At 37.3% G+C, this 17,367-nt stretch overlaps 2 protein-coding genes across 3 annotated transcripts in view; one reads left to right on the top strand and one right to left on the bottom strand.

Annotated features, from left to right (window-relative positions):
- Positions 1 to 7,442, bottom strand: part of ap2b1 (adaptor related protein complex 2 subunit beta 1) — a 77,424-nt gene extending 69,982 nt beyond the window's left edge. For both annotated transcript variants that reach the window (XM_039756755.1, XM_039756756.1), the window contains exons 1-2: positions 7,309 to 7,442; positions 5,122 to 5,180 (exon numbers count right to left, since the gene is read on the bottom strand). In XM_039756755.1, coding sequence (XP_039612689.1) covers positions 5,122 to 5,158 — 37 coding nt within the window. In that variant the 5' untranslated portion in view covers positions 5,159 to 5,180; positions 7,309 to 7,442. The remainder of the gene's footprint in view (positions 1 to 5,121; positions 5,181 to 7,308) is intronic.
- A 3,371-nt stretch (positions 7,443 to 10,813) lies between these two features.
- Positions 10,814 to 17,057, top strand: pex12 (peroxisomal biogenesis factor 12). Its single transcript, XM_039756754.1, has 3 exons — positions 10,814 to 11,183; positions 12,521 to 13,068; positions 15,650 to 17,057. The coding sequence occupies exons 1-3, from the start codon at positions 11,055 to 11,057 to the stop codon at positions 16,059 to 16,061; spliced, it is 1,089 nt and encodes a 362-aa protein (XP_039612688.1). The 5' UTR covers positions 10,814 to 11,054; the 3' UTR covers positions 16,062 to 17,057.
- Positions 17,058 to 17,367: the final 310 nt, after the last annotated feature.

Raw genomic sequence — 17,367 nt, 5'->3', positions numbered from 1 at the left:
AGGTTTATGCCCATTTAGAGACAAACAAAATAAATAAGACAACACTGTTGGATGCTTCTAAATACATGAAGGCTTTTAACACATGAAATTCACAAGTTAATTAATTGTTTGAGTTTAACTGTGTTTATATAATAATATTAACTACCACTATCACAAAAATGAACTGGGAGTTGTTAATTCATGGAGAGGTTGTTTTTTAATAATTTGCAAACTGAATGTAATACTTAACATCACTCTAAGTCTGGGAGTTATCGGATACATTGATAAAATGCAAGACAGCACTGTAATCATAGTCATAACTACATTTTTTAGACTAAAAACAATAATTAGCACGGAAGAGTTGCCATTTGTACCATTCAACTTTATTGATATGTTGGCGCCACCACCACCTAATCAAAGCATCATGATGTCCCTACATTGATGGATTAAAGTCCCCATGACTGTCATCATCAAATTCTTCCATGAGAACCCTGAATACAATGAGGACTGAATGAGGTCATTTATGTTACGTACAATGCCTAGAGGGGACTGGGTGGTGGAAATGTGCTATATAAATAAATGTTGTTGTTGTTAAAGGCCTTGTATTATTTCATGTGGCAGCCTGAATTGTAACTGTATGTTAATATATGTCACTGTGCAAATCTCTACTCTGACTCCTATAAGAATAAGCAGAGACAGGAAAGGTGTAGGATAAGGCAGAATTGCACAATTTGCTTGACATGGCAAACAAGTCTTTTGTTTAAGCTTAAGCTGTAAGCACCTCGTTCAACAACACTTCAGCTAAAGTATGAGCTCTCCTCAGAGGGGCCTCTCTTCGGTTTCTGGGTCTCATCTGATAATGACCACCACCCAACAGATGCAATTATTTAATAATTACAATAAAGGACCTCTGTGTGTGTGTGTGTGTGTGTGAGAGAGAAACCCCAAATATTGTAAAACTGCAATGCAGCCTGTAAACACAATGTGTGACCAAAGTGAAAAAGAGAAATGTACCCGGAAAAAAAAACAGACAAAGGACACTCAACATCCTTCCAAGGGACAGCTGATTATGTAGGAATCCAGGAAAAGTATCATCTCCAAGGAGAAACAGCTAGAATCAAACAGGTACATACACTTTATGTGTTGATTCTGAGACTGTTGTTTTAAACTTTGTAGTTAGGGTAAAGACAGCCAATGTGTAAACATATATAAAGTTCTAATTACTGATGTTGCCTCAACAGATTTCTTAATAAATTTGGCATTCCAGCTGGAGTAGGAAACATATACCTCAGTCTGGCTCACTGCATCTCATCATAGGATACACAAACTTATACATTTTGAGTATTGCAGAAAACCTTCATGACACTGTTAATGAATTTAGAAGCTTTGTGATATACAACAGTATGCACATGATAAAAACAGAATTTATGCAACAGCTATATAACAAAAAACAGTCACAGGAAGGAGAAGTAGTTTACTGCCCTATGGGAAAATCTATAATTAAAAACTTATTGTTAGCATAAAGTCAAACATTTTTCTGTGTGTGACATGCTTTGATCTTTGAATATTCTTAATAGTCGCAGTTCATTTATGCATTTCTATCCTTAATACATTAACGTCAACTAAGTTTAAATTTGATAAGACATGGCAGACAATGCATTTGTCTTTCTGCCTTTATGAATTTTTTTAATTTATTTATGTACTCAATCTAGTCTCTTTAAACGCTGCAGGTACCATTAATACAAATACCAAGGAAAACGTCTAGGAAATAGTAACTAAAGGGTTAAAACTGAGATTTGTCTATGCTCAATTTATTTGACTTCTTTCCAGATCTCTTTATGGTGATGTGGTACTACATTATTTTCTGGCTGCTACAGATTCTGTGTTTGTACCAACATGCATAATTCATTAAGACCACTTTTACTCACTGTAGAACAGGAACTATAGCAATTGCACTTCAATTCTAATTAAGCTAGCTATTATTTCTTACTTTCGATGTTTTGTTATTAATCAACAAATTAAAAATCTGTGCAGCTAAATTTTTATTGAATTGCAGAAAGCATTTATATCTCCATTATAAAAACAAGTCTTGGAAAATCTTGGGAAGGAGACGAGACATATCTTCTCGGAAGACAATCCGACGCCCCGGGAGAGACATTTTAACGTCACGTAAGACAAGGCAGTGAGACAACAGGACAGTTGCTGTACAGGCTTTTAAATGATCGACACGCAGCATGACAAGCAGAACAAGCTGCAAGGCAGCAGCAGCAGAAAGCCAGCAGCTGATCCGTCCACATCTCCTTAATGAGCGTTCAGCCAACTTCACAATGCGAGCGGGAGAGACGCAAAGTGGCAGGAGCATAGCACGCCTCCGAGGGAGTTGAGCGAAGCAATCAAGATGTGATAATGTCAGAGAGACACTTTGATGTCACACAAGACTAGGCATTACAACCTTTGGCGTGGGCTGAACACATGCTAAGGGGATGCGCTCAGATCATCTCCTGGCGAGCTGCGTGTTCTGCTTGTCGCTTGTCGTTGTTTTATGAGCTGGGAGCACATTAAGTATGTCTTCCAAAAGCATTCTAACAACTGCTAGTTTAGATGTCTGTGAACTTGTTTTAAATTGTTTGTAAGTAGAGCGTGACGTTCAAAAGTCACAGTCTCACGGGTTTTGCTTCCTAAGGTTGTAATGTAATGTAATGTAATTTCTAGACGGGCATAAGTATTAGGATAAATGATCAACAGCTGATTGCAATTGCTCATGTGTTCCATTGTTCCATTTTCCCTGTTCCCTTAATTAACAACATATAAAGGAGTGTGGAAGTTAGATTGTAGTCACTGGAGTCTTCATTCCGAGTCCAGTATTGATATCAAAGGAACAAAAAAAAGAAGAATAAAACTACATAATTGACTATAACAGAAATACAAGTAATTTTATATATGAGTTTAAAGCAATTCCAGTCAGAGCCACTGGTGACCACCTTGGCATTCCAAATTGAACCGCATTGAATATTTTAAAAAAGAAAGAAACCACCAGAGATGTAAGCAATTTACAATGAGCAGCTCACCCCTGGAAGACCAAAGCAGCTGATCTACCGATTGGAGTGAAAATGTCAGTATTCACCATTGGCAGGAGAATTAAAGAGAAGAAATACAGAAGCTGTACAGCAAGATGCAAACATCTCATAACCAACAACAGAAAGACCAGGGTGGAATTCCCAAAGTAGTATAAAATTAAGCCAAAATGAGTGATGGGGAGGGAAATGTGTAGAGAAATGCAAATGATCCTTAGCACACCAGTTCATCTGTGAAGCATGGAGCAGGCAGCGTCACGGCTTGTGTTGGACGACAGCTTCTGGAACTGGCTCACTGGTCTTTATTGATGATGTAAAGGATGACGGAAGCAGCAAAATGAATCCCCAAAGTGTACAGAAACATCTTGTCTTATCAGAACCAAAAAATGCCTCCAAGCTTATTGGACAGGATAGAAATACAGCAAGACAATAACCCACTTAATGAAGGAGTTAATGACAGGAAAAAAACACAGTGAAAAGTTAAGGATTGATCTAGGCAGTCTGTTTGAAAATGCATTTTATCCATTTAAGATGAAACTAAAGCCAGAAAACTCCAAAACAAGCACCAACTGAAAGAGGTTACCATAAAGGGTTCGCAGAGCATGCCAAGAGAAGTTATCAAGTGTCTGGTGATGTCAATGGGTCACAGACTTGGGGCATTTATGGTGAGTAAAGGTAAGTCACCAAATACTGACTTTAACCAAGTTTTTTTTTTTTTTTGCTTCAGGTTCATTTGCTCCAAAACGTCTGCACAGCTGAAATTGGGGGACTAAACACAGGAAATGTAATTTTACTAAAATTATATGTGTTAGATGCAAAACATTACACAGAAAAACGACATTCTGTACTTCAGTCTCATATACATTGCTTCAAATAGAATATATATTTTATCAATATATAATAAAAATATCACCCTCACTGTCTAGCTGTATATCTTAGCATTGCCAGATTTATTTGCTACAGTTTAAATAGTTCATGACTGCCACAGTGCAAAAAATACACATGAAAAACAAATTAGAGAAAACTGATCACAGGAACAGCACTTTCAGTGCTATCATTGGAATGTTACAGCAGGCCATAGTTTATTGCTATGAGTAAAGTTTTAAAAACACAGTCTTCTAATGTTAAAAATAGTACGTTAGTCTGCTACTATGACCATAACAAACATTGAAACATTGAATTCTTAGATTTTTTTCAATGTTCGATATGTTCTTTAATTATTTGCATGACAATATAAGCCAATTATGGACAATACCAAAACATTTAATTGCAAGCCTTTCCTCAAGCAGTAAAACCCTTTGTATTTATTTTTGTTTTTAGCTTATTTTTTATGAGAAATAATTGTATTTTTTACATGTATTTCTATTTAGCTGTTAACGGCTTGTATGTAATATGCATTAACAAAAGTGTGGCATAAGATTAATTCTGTGCAATTAATACTGACTTGACGATTAAATTGTCATTTTGCATGTGATGTACATTTTGTGAAATACTTTATGCTAATTTAGCAATTTATTAGAATGCTCTCAGGTCCACTTTAAGCAGGATAAGTAAAAAGCTGTTCATCTAGCAACTGTCAGTAATAAAATTCAAATCAATTAATCTAAAGTCTGAAAAATGGTTAAAAATTAAGTCAGAAATCTGAAATGTAAATAAGCTCTGGGATTTACATCTGAAATGGAAATACTGGCCTTTATAAATACTTAAGTTGCATTAAAATAAATATGACCTTTGGATAAATCACTCTTCATATTTGCATTTTCTATGGCTGTTTCAATAATCTCAAGTTTAATTTTTGCCATGATGAAACAGGATGCTCACTGTGTTCTTTGTACATTTCAAAATCCAGCAATCCATTTAGCTTTACATTTTGGTGGATGATTTGTAATTCATCATATAGCTTTCAGTCTCCTCCGAAGTAAAAGAACAAACAGGTTGATAAACTTTTTCGGGATTGTCTATGTACAGCAGGATTATATAGTCAGCTCACCTTGTCCTCACTCTCCCTTATTGTATTTACTTCAGGCACACTGCTGGGAACAACAGAAAATAACGTGTGTAAACCTACCTTTTTTATTTGTTGTAAAATATTTGGAATCTGTCATGGCTTTAGGATTATCTGGCCACCTAGAAGTAAGAACATTAGGGTATATCATTAATACACAAAATAATTAACTTACAACTCATTATTATATAAAATATAATGTAATATAATATAATATAATATATATACACATATATACACACACACACAAACATATATATATATATACATACACATATACATACATATACATATATATATATATATATATATATACATACATATATATATATACATATACATACATATATATATATACATATACATACATATATATATATATACATACATATATATACATACATACATATATATATATATATACATATATATACATACATACATATATATATATATACATACATATATATATATATATACATACATACATATATACACATACATATACATACATAAATATACATACATATACATATATACATACATATACATATATATACATATACATATATATACATATACATATATATACATATATATATATATATATACACATACACACACACAAACATATATATATATACACATACATATATACATACATATATATATATATACATACATACACACACACACACATATATATACACACACTCATACTGTACCATCATGTGATGCATACACCTTCAATAATGAATACTGATATGCTAAAAACAGTTTCTGATATTGCTTCTTTATTTGGTTGAAAATGAATGCCACAGGCCATACCTTTTAAATATATATATTTTACACTATTTTTGAGCTCCACACCAAAACCAAAGAAATCCATGGTCCAAGTCAGTGTCCACAAGATCATGTGCAAATTGAGCATGTAGACCATATTGATTATGTAACTCATATGCCTCAATATTACACTAAAATAAGGGAAAGCAGTGAAGAAAGCTGTCATTCACCCTCCTTCTACTTCACGTAGTACCCCCAACTCACACTGCCCTAGTTTCAAAAGCCACTTTGCAATATTACGGATTCTAAGGGCCTTCGTACCCACCAAATTCTCCAGACATAGCCCTATGTGAATACACCCTGTTCTCAGATCTGAAGGACTTCCTCCGTGGGGGACACTATGCCAATAACGCAGACATCAGGTCTGGCAGAAGCAAGACAAATTGTAGAAAAGTATCATTAACATTATAGTTAGTGTATTAGTGTTCAAAGTTTTTATGCTGAAAAATAAAAACTTACTGGTGTTTGTCTTAATAGGTCAGTTTTAGAACTTTTTGATCATCCCGCCGTATAAAACAAACTTAGGGGTTTTAATATCCTTAACGCTCGCCCAAATATTTAGTATCCATCCATCCATTGTCCAACCCGCTATATCCTAACTACAGGGTATTTTATAATATTATAAAACTATATTTTAGTACATATTTTGTATCTCAAAAATTGCAGAACATAGATTTTTAAGGTTGAAATAATTAAGGATGAATCTTTACTGTGAAAGCAGGATGATTTATGTGCGATACCCGTTATGCTGTAATGCATGCTGTAACGTTATTTATGAGAATTCCAAAGAGGTTTGTGAAGGTATTTATCATTTAACATAAAGTATAGGATTAAACGGTCACTTATTCCCCACTAAATTTCTTAATATGTTTACACTTCAGGTAAATTGTGGAAAACTGCTAAATTTTTCGAGAGTCTATTACATTCTTGGTAAATTTTCCAAAAGGTTAATTACTACCAGCGATCGAAATACGGGATACCAGGGAATAAGTCGTTAATCGCTACAACTTCCTTTACGGTTTTTATTAAATTAGGCAGGTAATAAGTAATGCTTTTTAAAAACAATGTTATCTAACATACAGAATCAGTTAAAATTGGTGTATATCGAGATCAAACTGGTGTTTTGGGGCAACTCATTCTCCGCCTCTCCATCCATCATCAGATATACTGTAACACATGGAAGACAAAGGTTTTGAAATACTAAATATCAGAATCAGCTCACAACAGACCGACATAAACAATAATAACACTATATATTTTAAAATATGGAAGACCGCGATCAGCATTACTTGACATCAAGGATATGGACTTTAAAGCAGCCGAGTTGGGTGTGACCTGCTCGTTCCTATTATGACAAGAACATTTTCTTAAATATATGACCATGCAAATAAAACAGATATATCTGACCTGCCAAAGGACAGCAAAGAATCCAAATGCGCGCAAAGCAATTCTAGGTAAACAGAATAGGTGCCGCTATCCCAAAAAGACAAACAGCAACCCAGGCAGACCACAGGCTACCTGCAGAGGAAACAACGCCGAGGGCTTCACCCGGAAATAGTAATGGAGAAGCACCAAGTGAAAGTTCAAAGCCATGAGATGATGTCATTGGTGGGCGGGGTCTAGAGTTCATTTTACTCAAATGTACACAGTCGCTTTGAAAGTTAAAAAAGAGGCTCGTTTTATATATACTGTACATTGTTGTACATAAACCCTTTAGAAAAAATTACAAGAGGAAGGTGTAGCGATAATATAACATATTCAGACGAGAATAAACACACTGAAAGAAATCTATGCAGGTTACTTTCGTCGTTTGCTCCATTTTCTTTTTCTTGATTAACATTCTTGATCTAGATCTTGATAATCTATGATTTAAACAAAAAGCTGCAGTTCTAGATTTTTGAAATTGAAAAACTATATATGTATACATATTTATACCTTTCCAACAAATTCATAAAAACGGTTACGTTCAGATACTGCAGTAAAATATTCGTTGAAGCTGGGCACGTTACACCTCGGATTGCTTTTCCCACCGCCGTTGTGACACATTACTCAGCCTCCTTACCCCATAATCCCTTTATCGCGTTGTTCTCACTATTCCTGTAATACTTTTCTTCAACAGGACCTTTACTTATGACCAGTTACACAAGGCATCTAACAGAATCCCCTTTGACTATGCCTGACAATCTGCAACAGAACGCCATAATGCATACCTCTGGATTTGAGACTAAATACCTTCCACTTTTCCAATAAATACCTTCCACTTTTCCAAGCAAAATCAACATTTTGCTTGGGATCTGTACTTCAAAACCCATCATATCCTCATTCTAAAAATGTCTAATAACATTTACTTATTTGTACCGCAGTTTTTAAAAAATGTTTCTGTCATAGGGAGCACAGCAGCTGATAATTTTATCTCCAAGCACTAGAGGCTTAACTTTGAACCTTTCCCCTGGTCATTGACAGTGTGAAATCTGCACAGTTTCCATTTGTTGCTATTGTCCTGGAAATTCAGTTCCCTTCATCTTCACAAAGATACTTATGCTGGGATGAATGACAATTCTAAACTGACCTCTTCTAAAAGAGTCAAATGACATTTGTGTATGTGCCCTTCAATGGACTTTTGCCCAGTCTGGAGTAGATTGTCTTACATCTGATACTGGCTCCTCAGATCCCTGTAATGGAAAAATAAATTTTAGAAAATGCATGGAAGGATGAATGCAATTACTGAAATACAGACGGGCTAAATTACACAGGACAGACTTTGGCTCACTATATTAATGAGTCACTATTCTTTGTAACTCCGCCAGGGCTGCCCTTTGTCACCGATTCTGTTCATAACTTTTATGGACAGAATTTCTAGGCGCAGCCAGGGTGTTGAAGGGGTCCGGTTTCGTGGACTCAGGATTGGGTCACTGCTTTTGCAGATGATGTTGTCCTGTTTGCTTCATCAGGCCGTGATCTTCAGCTCTCTCTGGAACGGTTCGCAGCTGAGTGTGAAGCAGCTGGGATGAGAATCAGCATCTCCAAATACGAGACCATGGTCCTCAGCCGGAAAAGGGTGGAGTGCCCTCTCAGGGTTGGGGGTGAGATCCTGCCCCCAAGTGGAGGAGTTCAAGTATCTCGGGGTCTTGTTCACGAGTGAGGGAAGAATGGAGCATGAGATCGACAGGCGAATCGGTGCGGTGCGGGCTCTGCATCGGTCTGTCGTGGTGACAAAAGAGCTGAGCCGTAAGACAAAGCTCTCAATTTACTAGTCAATCTACGTTCCTACCCTCATCTATGGTCATGAGCTATGGGTAGTGACCGAAAGAACGAGATCGCGAATACAAGCGGCTGAAATGCGCTTCCTCCGCAGAGTGTCTGGGCTTTCCCTTAAAGATAAGGTGAGAAGCTCAGTCATTCGGGAGGGGCTCAGAGTAGAGCCGCTACTCCTCCGCATCGAGAGGAGTCAGATGAGGTGGCTCGGGCATCTGATCAGGATTCCTCCTGGACGCCTCCCTGGTGAAGTGTTCCGGGCACGTTTAACCGGAAGGAGGCCCCGGGGAAGACCCAGGACTCGCTGGAGGGACTATGTCTCCCGGCTGGCCTGGGAACGTCTTGGAATTCTCCCGGAAGAGATGGAAGAAGTGGCCGGGGAGAGGGAAGTCTGGGCCTCTCTGCTTAAGCTGCTGCCCCGCGACCAGACCGCGGATAAGCGGAAGAGGATGGATGGATAATGTTTGTAAATGAACCCCATGAGACTAGAGTGAACATGGAAAATTCTATGTATGTTTTATGATGCATATTGTAGTGACCCGGCAGCCAGCGCTGGCGGCATGATGCATTGTGGGTAATTTATGTAAAGTTTATTGTTGTGTTAAATTAGCAAGGTAATCGAATTATTGTTCCTGTTGTAATTGCTGTATGTGTTTGTGTTCAACTGGTGGGATGGGTTTGGGTTATTGCCGTCCGTGGTTACTAAATTGTAAATAGTTACCATCAATGAGAAAGGTGGCTTCGTTAATGACCCTGGCAATGGCTATGCAATGAGTTTGAGCTTTGTTTTCTGACTATCTGATTAATAAAAAGATACAACAGGACAGAGCTGTGTTATTGCTAAGATTTCATCTAAGCAATGATTGCCGAGACACTCGGAGTCGTGCGGTGTATGGGACACGAGTGCTCGCTGGCTTATTGAGCTAGGTACAGCTGCGTGAATGGCGCTGGCTTTCCGCTGGCCGACCAGCTTGGGGGGAAGTGCATCGCTCAGTACGGCTCTGAAAACTTTAAGACTCAACCACAGGTCGATACAATATAATGATTAGAACGGTTAATCATTTGAAGATTTGGATTGTCAGTAACACTCTTCTGATATTATGAATATCCGTTCCCCTACATCTATGTTTACTTTGAACCTGCTTTTTCCCAGCTACAGGAATTTGATCACCAGTGTAATTTATTAGGATGGAAACAAACCAGTCCAGAGTAGTACACACACATTTACAATTACCTAATATTTAATTGTGCAATATTAAATATTTATAGATTCAATTAATACAGAAGCAACCCGAAAGACTCTCTGTAAAACCAAGACATCCCTACTTCAATTTTATTTTCCTTTATGCAGTGGAGACATATTTTGACTACCCCCGAAAAAAGAAACAAACTGTTTGAAACAGGTCAAAATCATCCCAGTAAATGAGATTACAGCCTCACCATGAGATAACATTTACACGAGGCGAGTTTGACGCGTCTTTTACTAATATGGTATTATTACTAAAAATAATCTGTGCAGGTACAAACTGTAGACAATAAATATTTGTCCCAGCCTAACCTTTGCATTGAAAACTTGGAAGCACAGGGCGGAGATGTTTATATCCTTGCATCACCCCATAACCACGCCCCCACAGTCCTACGGTGGCCGGGTTGTCTGCATATGATTAGTGAACCGGAAGTTGAGTTATGGACCTTTGCATCCACAGTGCTGTGACTATTTGTTGAGCACGAGTTGATTAATCTGATGTTTTTTTATTCCCCGGGAAAGCGGTTTACTTACTTATTTGATAGAATATGGGATTACAGGGCTGTTTAAGGGGAGACTCCATTTATGGCGCATTTGATGTGTGGTAAAGTCGAGAACGCATCGATTTGATTTGGACGCGGTTAACTTCGCCATGGCTCAAAGAGCTGCGCACCTCACCACCGTCGTCGCAGATCTGGACGACAGACCATCAATATTTGAGGTTATTGCCCAGGAAAGCCTCATGGAAACTGTCAGACCAGCCTTGGAACACGCCATTAAGGTACCACATTTAAATACGTTTTTAGTTTTTCTACCTTTACCTTGATATGTTTGAAAAACGTGTGGAGAGGTCCATTATCGATAAATGCATCGCTCTGTCTGTATTTTGTCAAATTAGACATTTGGCTCAACATTAAAACGTAACAATCTAATAGCACTGCACACTTGAACTAGAATAATGTTACAAATTCATGCCAGGGAAATTTCAGTATTTTTATACAGTATATTCCACGCTGATGCAAAAATAAGCGAAGACCCTCCATAAATTCTACGTGTTGGCTTGTTTTATTTTTTGTTAAATAAATGTTGATCTGTTTATGTGCTGTCACCCCAGGATAGGTGTATCTAATTTTAATTTATCTTTACTTGAGTACTAGAGGCCAATTTAGTTAGATACCTTTATCTAGTAGCTGGCAGGAGCTAATTTTGCTTCCAGAAGCAGCCCGGATTCTTCAAGACTTAGATAAAATAAGGTACTGCAAACATTCCTTGGCGAATCTGGTCCATGATGACTCAATATCTTGACCAAATATTCTTAATGTAGACATGTTATTCCACCTCATCTTACATTTACATTAGATTATGGGGCTGAAACCTTTAGCAAATGCAATGTACAGGCAGGTGGAGTGACTTGCTCAGCTAACACAGTGTCAGGTTTGAAGTCCAAAGCCTTAACCACCTCTTAACAGTACTTTAATGGGTTGAGGTTTTTGGGCTGTGCAAATCACTATAGTAAACGGAAGTTTTTGTCATCTTCATGGAATCAATCTCAAATGAGGCATACTTTGTGATATGGTGCATTATCTTGCTGGATGTGTCCACTTGAAAACTGGTAACGTGGTGATAAACTGATGTACGTGGTTAGCAACATTAGTTGGTATGCTATGGCATTTCGATGACCCTCAGTTGGTATTAAGATGCCTAGGAAAAAAAGCATTTCCACACTTGCACAACCACCACTAGCACATGCTGTGGGCACAAGGCAGGATGGGTCCAAGGAGTCACAAAATATTGAGCTTACCGTGAGTGTTTCACTACAGAATTTGGGCTTTCTTAGATGCCGGTCTTCAATTGAAGTATTGGTGTTTGTGTGCCCACTGTCGTATCCCCATGATGCCCAGAAGTCATTTGACTCATTTTGTGATATCAATTCCTTTATCCTTGTCCTTCCAGTCACTAGTCCAATTATGCAGTTTAATAATACAGTAATTGTTTTATTATGACTGTTAATTTTGTGATATTGTGCTTGCTCATAAATAATTGATTTTCAATGTATCCAGTGCTCAGATGCTCGCTCTTCTCTGTATAGCCAACTGATATGCACTTGTGTTGTTGTAGGTCCTTGTGGATGCCAACCCAGCCCGCTATTGTTTCTTATGGAAATGGTTTGATGAGATCTATACCGTGTTAAACCTCTTACTTCAGCATCACTTTCTTTCCCAAGCAAGTGCTTCCTTTGCAGAAAACTTTTATGGCATGAAACGCATGTCCTTAAGACGACCTTTGGTTTCTCAACCACCTGCCAGCCAGGGCCTTCCAAAAAAACAGCACTTGTATTCCCTTCTTCTCCTAGTACTGTTTCCCTACATACGGACAAAACTGGAAAAGTTTGCATCTAGGCTAAGGGAAGAAGATGACTATGCTATTCACCTCTCCGCCTCACCTAAGAAGAAGTTTTACAAGGCTTTTCTTGCAGCGTACCCCTTTGTCAGCATGACTTGGGAGGGTTGGATATTCTCCCAGCAGTTGCTGTATGTATTTGGTAGGACTAAACATCATTCACCTCTTCTTAAGTTGGCTGGAGTGCGCCTTGCATACCTCACAGCAGATGATATCCGTGCACTTGAAAGTGTTCCTCCAAGTCCTGGATCAGGTTTACATCAAAGGTGAATAATTTAAACAAGATAACTAAAACTACTCAAATATTTGAGAATGTGTTAATGAAATCTTCAAGTTTAAGAAAAACTAAGTCCACACATACTAAATTAGTCCTCTGTAACTCTGTTTAGATGTATCACCCCTTAACCTAAAACATATTTTGCATTTTTAAAAATTCATGAGAAAAAAACAGAAACCACATAAGACATAAATGCCCATCTGAGGTGTATTGGCTAAGACGCTAGGGCAGGGGGCTCCAACTCCGGTCCTGGAGAGCTACTGTGGCTGCAGGTTTTCATTCTAACTCTATTCTTAATTAGTGACCAGATTTTGCTGCTAATTAACTCATCTTCCTTAATTTTAATTGATGCACAACTTAAGACTCGGGTGCCTTAATTATTTCTTTTTTCCTTAATTAGCAACCAAACAATATTATGACACAAAATGAACCAACACATAAACAACAACCTGCATCCATCACACAATAACTGAAAATAAAGAAAAGTGAAGGCCTCAGTAATGTTGATCTGCTCAGGTCCACAAAACATTTTGACAGCGCTCTTAAAAAAGAAGTCAGTTTTGGAAATGTCTGCCACTGCAAAATGAGCATCATGGAATTAAATAACGGGTTTAATTAGCAACGAGAATTGGCTTCAAATTAAGAAACTGAATGAAGTGAAGTTGGTTGGAGTTTGAGGCCCCAACTTAGTCGGACATATGTTGGCTTACTTCACATCAAATTTATGTTTAGGTGCCGTTTAAGGAAAAAAAGAATCAATTCAGTGGTCAGAGTCTCAAGAAAAGTCAATTAAAATAAAGGGAAATAGTTAATTAGCAGCAAAAACTGGTCATTTAATTAAGAAAAGAGTTACAATGAAAACTTGCAGCCATAGTAGCTCTGCAGGACTGGAGTTGGAGACCCCTGTTTTAGGGTGCTGTAAACCAATATCCCTGTCAACTGTGCCATTGTTCAGTTTGTTACATCAAGTACCACCTCATAATGAAAACACTAGACACAACAAGGACCTGTTTGTTTTCTGTACAGCATCAGGGACGGGCAAACACAATGAAGAAATTTGAGTCTTTATCCCGTATGCAGTTAGGCATTCACAAACGTGTCTGTAGGCTTACTGATGTTGAAATTATTATCAATATCATTTCTAAGTGATATAATAATGGCACTCATCCACTTTGTTTTCTTTTTCATATCAAAAGATGCTAATGCCTCATCAGTTAAAAGTCATTTATTATTTTTGTGTTATTTTATAGTGATACGCTGTTCTTGCGGGCTTTTTTCACTATCAAGCTATACTCATTCCATTTGGCCTCTCAAGGTAATATTATATTTCAGCATAGTCACTGACTGCACACTGCTTTAAATATGCATGGGAGGCAAAAGTGAACACAATAATAATTATTGCCTGTAACTTGAAGAAATACACAGCCGCATGGAGGGAAAGAGTTTCACACTACAGGTGTAAAGACATAGTTCCGTGAGCAGACCACCAACTTATACAAGTGTGATATTGCTGCACAAGGTAGTCACAGATGGCACTGTGGTGCAGCATGCAGCGCTTACCTGCAACAGAGCTAAAGGCAGATAGTTTTGGAAAATTGAGCAGTTGTTGTTGGTATAATTAAAACTTGGCTCAGCCCGATAGTGAAAGATGTCTTTGGGTCCTTCACTCGGCAAGAGGCAGGGTGTCCATGCAACAGAACAGAAGAAACATGGATGCATGCGGCCTGTTTAAAAAAAAAAACAAAACACATGGCATGCCTGTCAGGCTGCCAGTGAAGCACATTGCAGCAGCCTTGGCGGAGTGACCCAGGGGGCTGTGTTTCATGGGAGACGCTTCTTTGGGGACTGCAGGTCAGAGTGTGTCTAGTAAAAGAATACAAACATAAGGCCTCAACTAGGTACATTTTCACTACCATTATTACAAATTCAATAGCTTTAAGTAAAAGCCATGAAAGCTTATGTAAATATTGTATTATTTCTTATTTCTCCTCATGTCTATGTTTGCTTGTTTATTTTTAAAAATTTTTCTATAAAATGTTCAATCTTGAAAATTTTGATTGAATGAATTAAAATACAGTTTATTTTTTTAGTGGATAGCTTAAGAAAATGAAAGCATTCACAGCAAGTCTGTAATTGACAACAGTGAGATTAGGCGATTTAAAGCTTTTATGTAAACTTGAGTTATGTATTCTTGCAAAGCTTTACTTTTTATTTCAAGAAAAAAAGTTTTTTTTCTCATAATACATTTTGATGAAATGCATGGACTTCAGAGTGACTTTCTCAATGAAACTAACAGTTCCCATAATTAAGTACTTTAAGTGACAGCTAAAAATTGTTCTTATATTTAGAGGAAACTTGTAGACTGGCATTTTATCTGCTAAACCAGCTTTTCTTCATTCTTGGCAGATTTCTTTAGGAGAAATCCTATTCATGCTGCCCTATAAGCACAGCAATGATATAGCTGCATGTGACTTTTTGAGGCAATTTATTCTTTTCCTGTTATTTTTGACAATTGACATCTAAAGTCAGAAAACATTTTCTTAAATAAAATAATTTCTTTCTATTTACAGCTGTTCAGAGAAACTGAAGCTTTTTCTGAATCAGACCATTGGTAAAGTTGCCTCGTCTCTCTCAACGGGCCTCTCGGTTGGCGTCTTCTTCATGCAGTTTCTCAGCTGGTGGTACTCCTCTGAAAACCAGGACACAATTAAATCATTAACTTCTCTCCCAACCCCCCCTCCTCCTGTACATTTGGATCAACAAAATAGTCCCTTAGATGTACACGGGCAGATGCCCCTTTGCCCTCTTTGTCATAAGTTTTGCTCAAACGATACCGCTTTGGCGACCTCTGGTTATGTGTTCTGCTACCGCTGTGTTTATACATATGTGAAACTTCATCAGAGGTGTCCGCTGACTGGATATCCTACTGAACTCCAGCACCTTATTAAGCTTTACTGCCCAGAGAGCGCATCAGACCACTGATAGTTTTAAAGTGATTACTTCTGACAACCTTCAATCCACCAGATTCATTTGGGAGCTGCCTTTTCCATTACAGGTTAGATAGCACATAACCTTTTATAAAAATACATTTTGATATAGGTATCAGTTCATAATCCCTCATCCTAATTGATTATTGAGGTTTTGATGGCTTATTTTTCCACAACCCCATTACAGAATTCCGTAAGTACAATTAAGTTAATATAGTCTTTATTGACAGCTTTTGTATGGATGATATAATAAAGCCTTCATTTCAACCATTAGTGATTGTCTAATGTATTCTGAAATAAGTCATACTGGGAAATGCTGTAGCGTCTAAAACTGAAATATCTATCAAAATGTCTGTGTTTAATTGCAATTAATGTAATCTTATTCTTACATATTACCAGGTAACATGATAGTCTACTACTTAATTTGATATAAAATTCCAATTCATAATTATTTTTGGTAATTTGCCCATTAATATTTTATGTTAAACCTGCATTGTTAGTATAACCTCACATGTAGATTTCTGTTGTGTTGTAATCATTATTTCATAAAGAGGTTGGCCTCAATGAAAATCTGCTGCCACTGTGGCCCCCCTTACCAAGTTCAGTAACTCTGATTTATTATGCAAACCTCAGAAAAATAACATAGTAGCAGGTAATATTGCTCCTTCAGTATGCCTAAACTTCCTTTCATTTTCAGGATGGGGTCACCTCAGTGTGGAGTTTTCATATTCTTTCTTTTACCTCCAAGGACCTCGGTGACCTCTCACTGTCCAGCTCTTCAGAGACACAAAGTTGGGTGGGCAAGCGTATTTACATTTCCTTGGGGTGTGTGGTGCGTCATCCAGGGATGTTTTCAGATACTTGTAGGCTTCAGCTGCATAGCTTTTAAATTTAAAGTTATGTTAAATGTCTGTTTTCGGAATCGTGGTATATTTTTTCTCAGACTGTAAACTAACTCATACTGTAATTAAAAAATATTTTTTTTGCTTTGTTTCCAACCCAGCTATCAATTTTGTCCACAAAAAATTAACACAGTGGACCTAAAACTTAGAGATATGTACACTTTGATGTAAAAGCATCTTCTAGAAAGTGCATCCATATCACAGTATTCATTTTTGTGTGTTTATAATTTTAAAAAGTCCAGCTTTCCTGTTCACTTCATCTTTTCTTTCCAGACAAGACAACAGTTTAAGGAGTGTAGTTAATGGTAGTCATGAATGCTGCCAGTACAATTTAGTTTAGTGGCGAGTCAAAAACATTTACAAGTACAATGAACCATTGTTCTAACTATTTAGATAAAC

The sequence above is a fragment of the Polypterus senegalus genome, chromosome 6 (assembly GCF_016835505.1).
Source record: "Polypterus senegalus isolate Bchr_013 chromosome 6, ASM1683550v1, whole genome shotgun sequence".
NCBI classification, from domain to species: Eukaryota; Metazoa; Chordata; class Cladistia; order Polypteriformes; family Polypteridae; genus Polypterus; species Polypterus senegalus.
The sequence above is the reverse complement of the archived record's forward strand: the minus strand, read 5'-3'. Positions and strand labels throughout refer to the sequence as shown.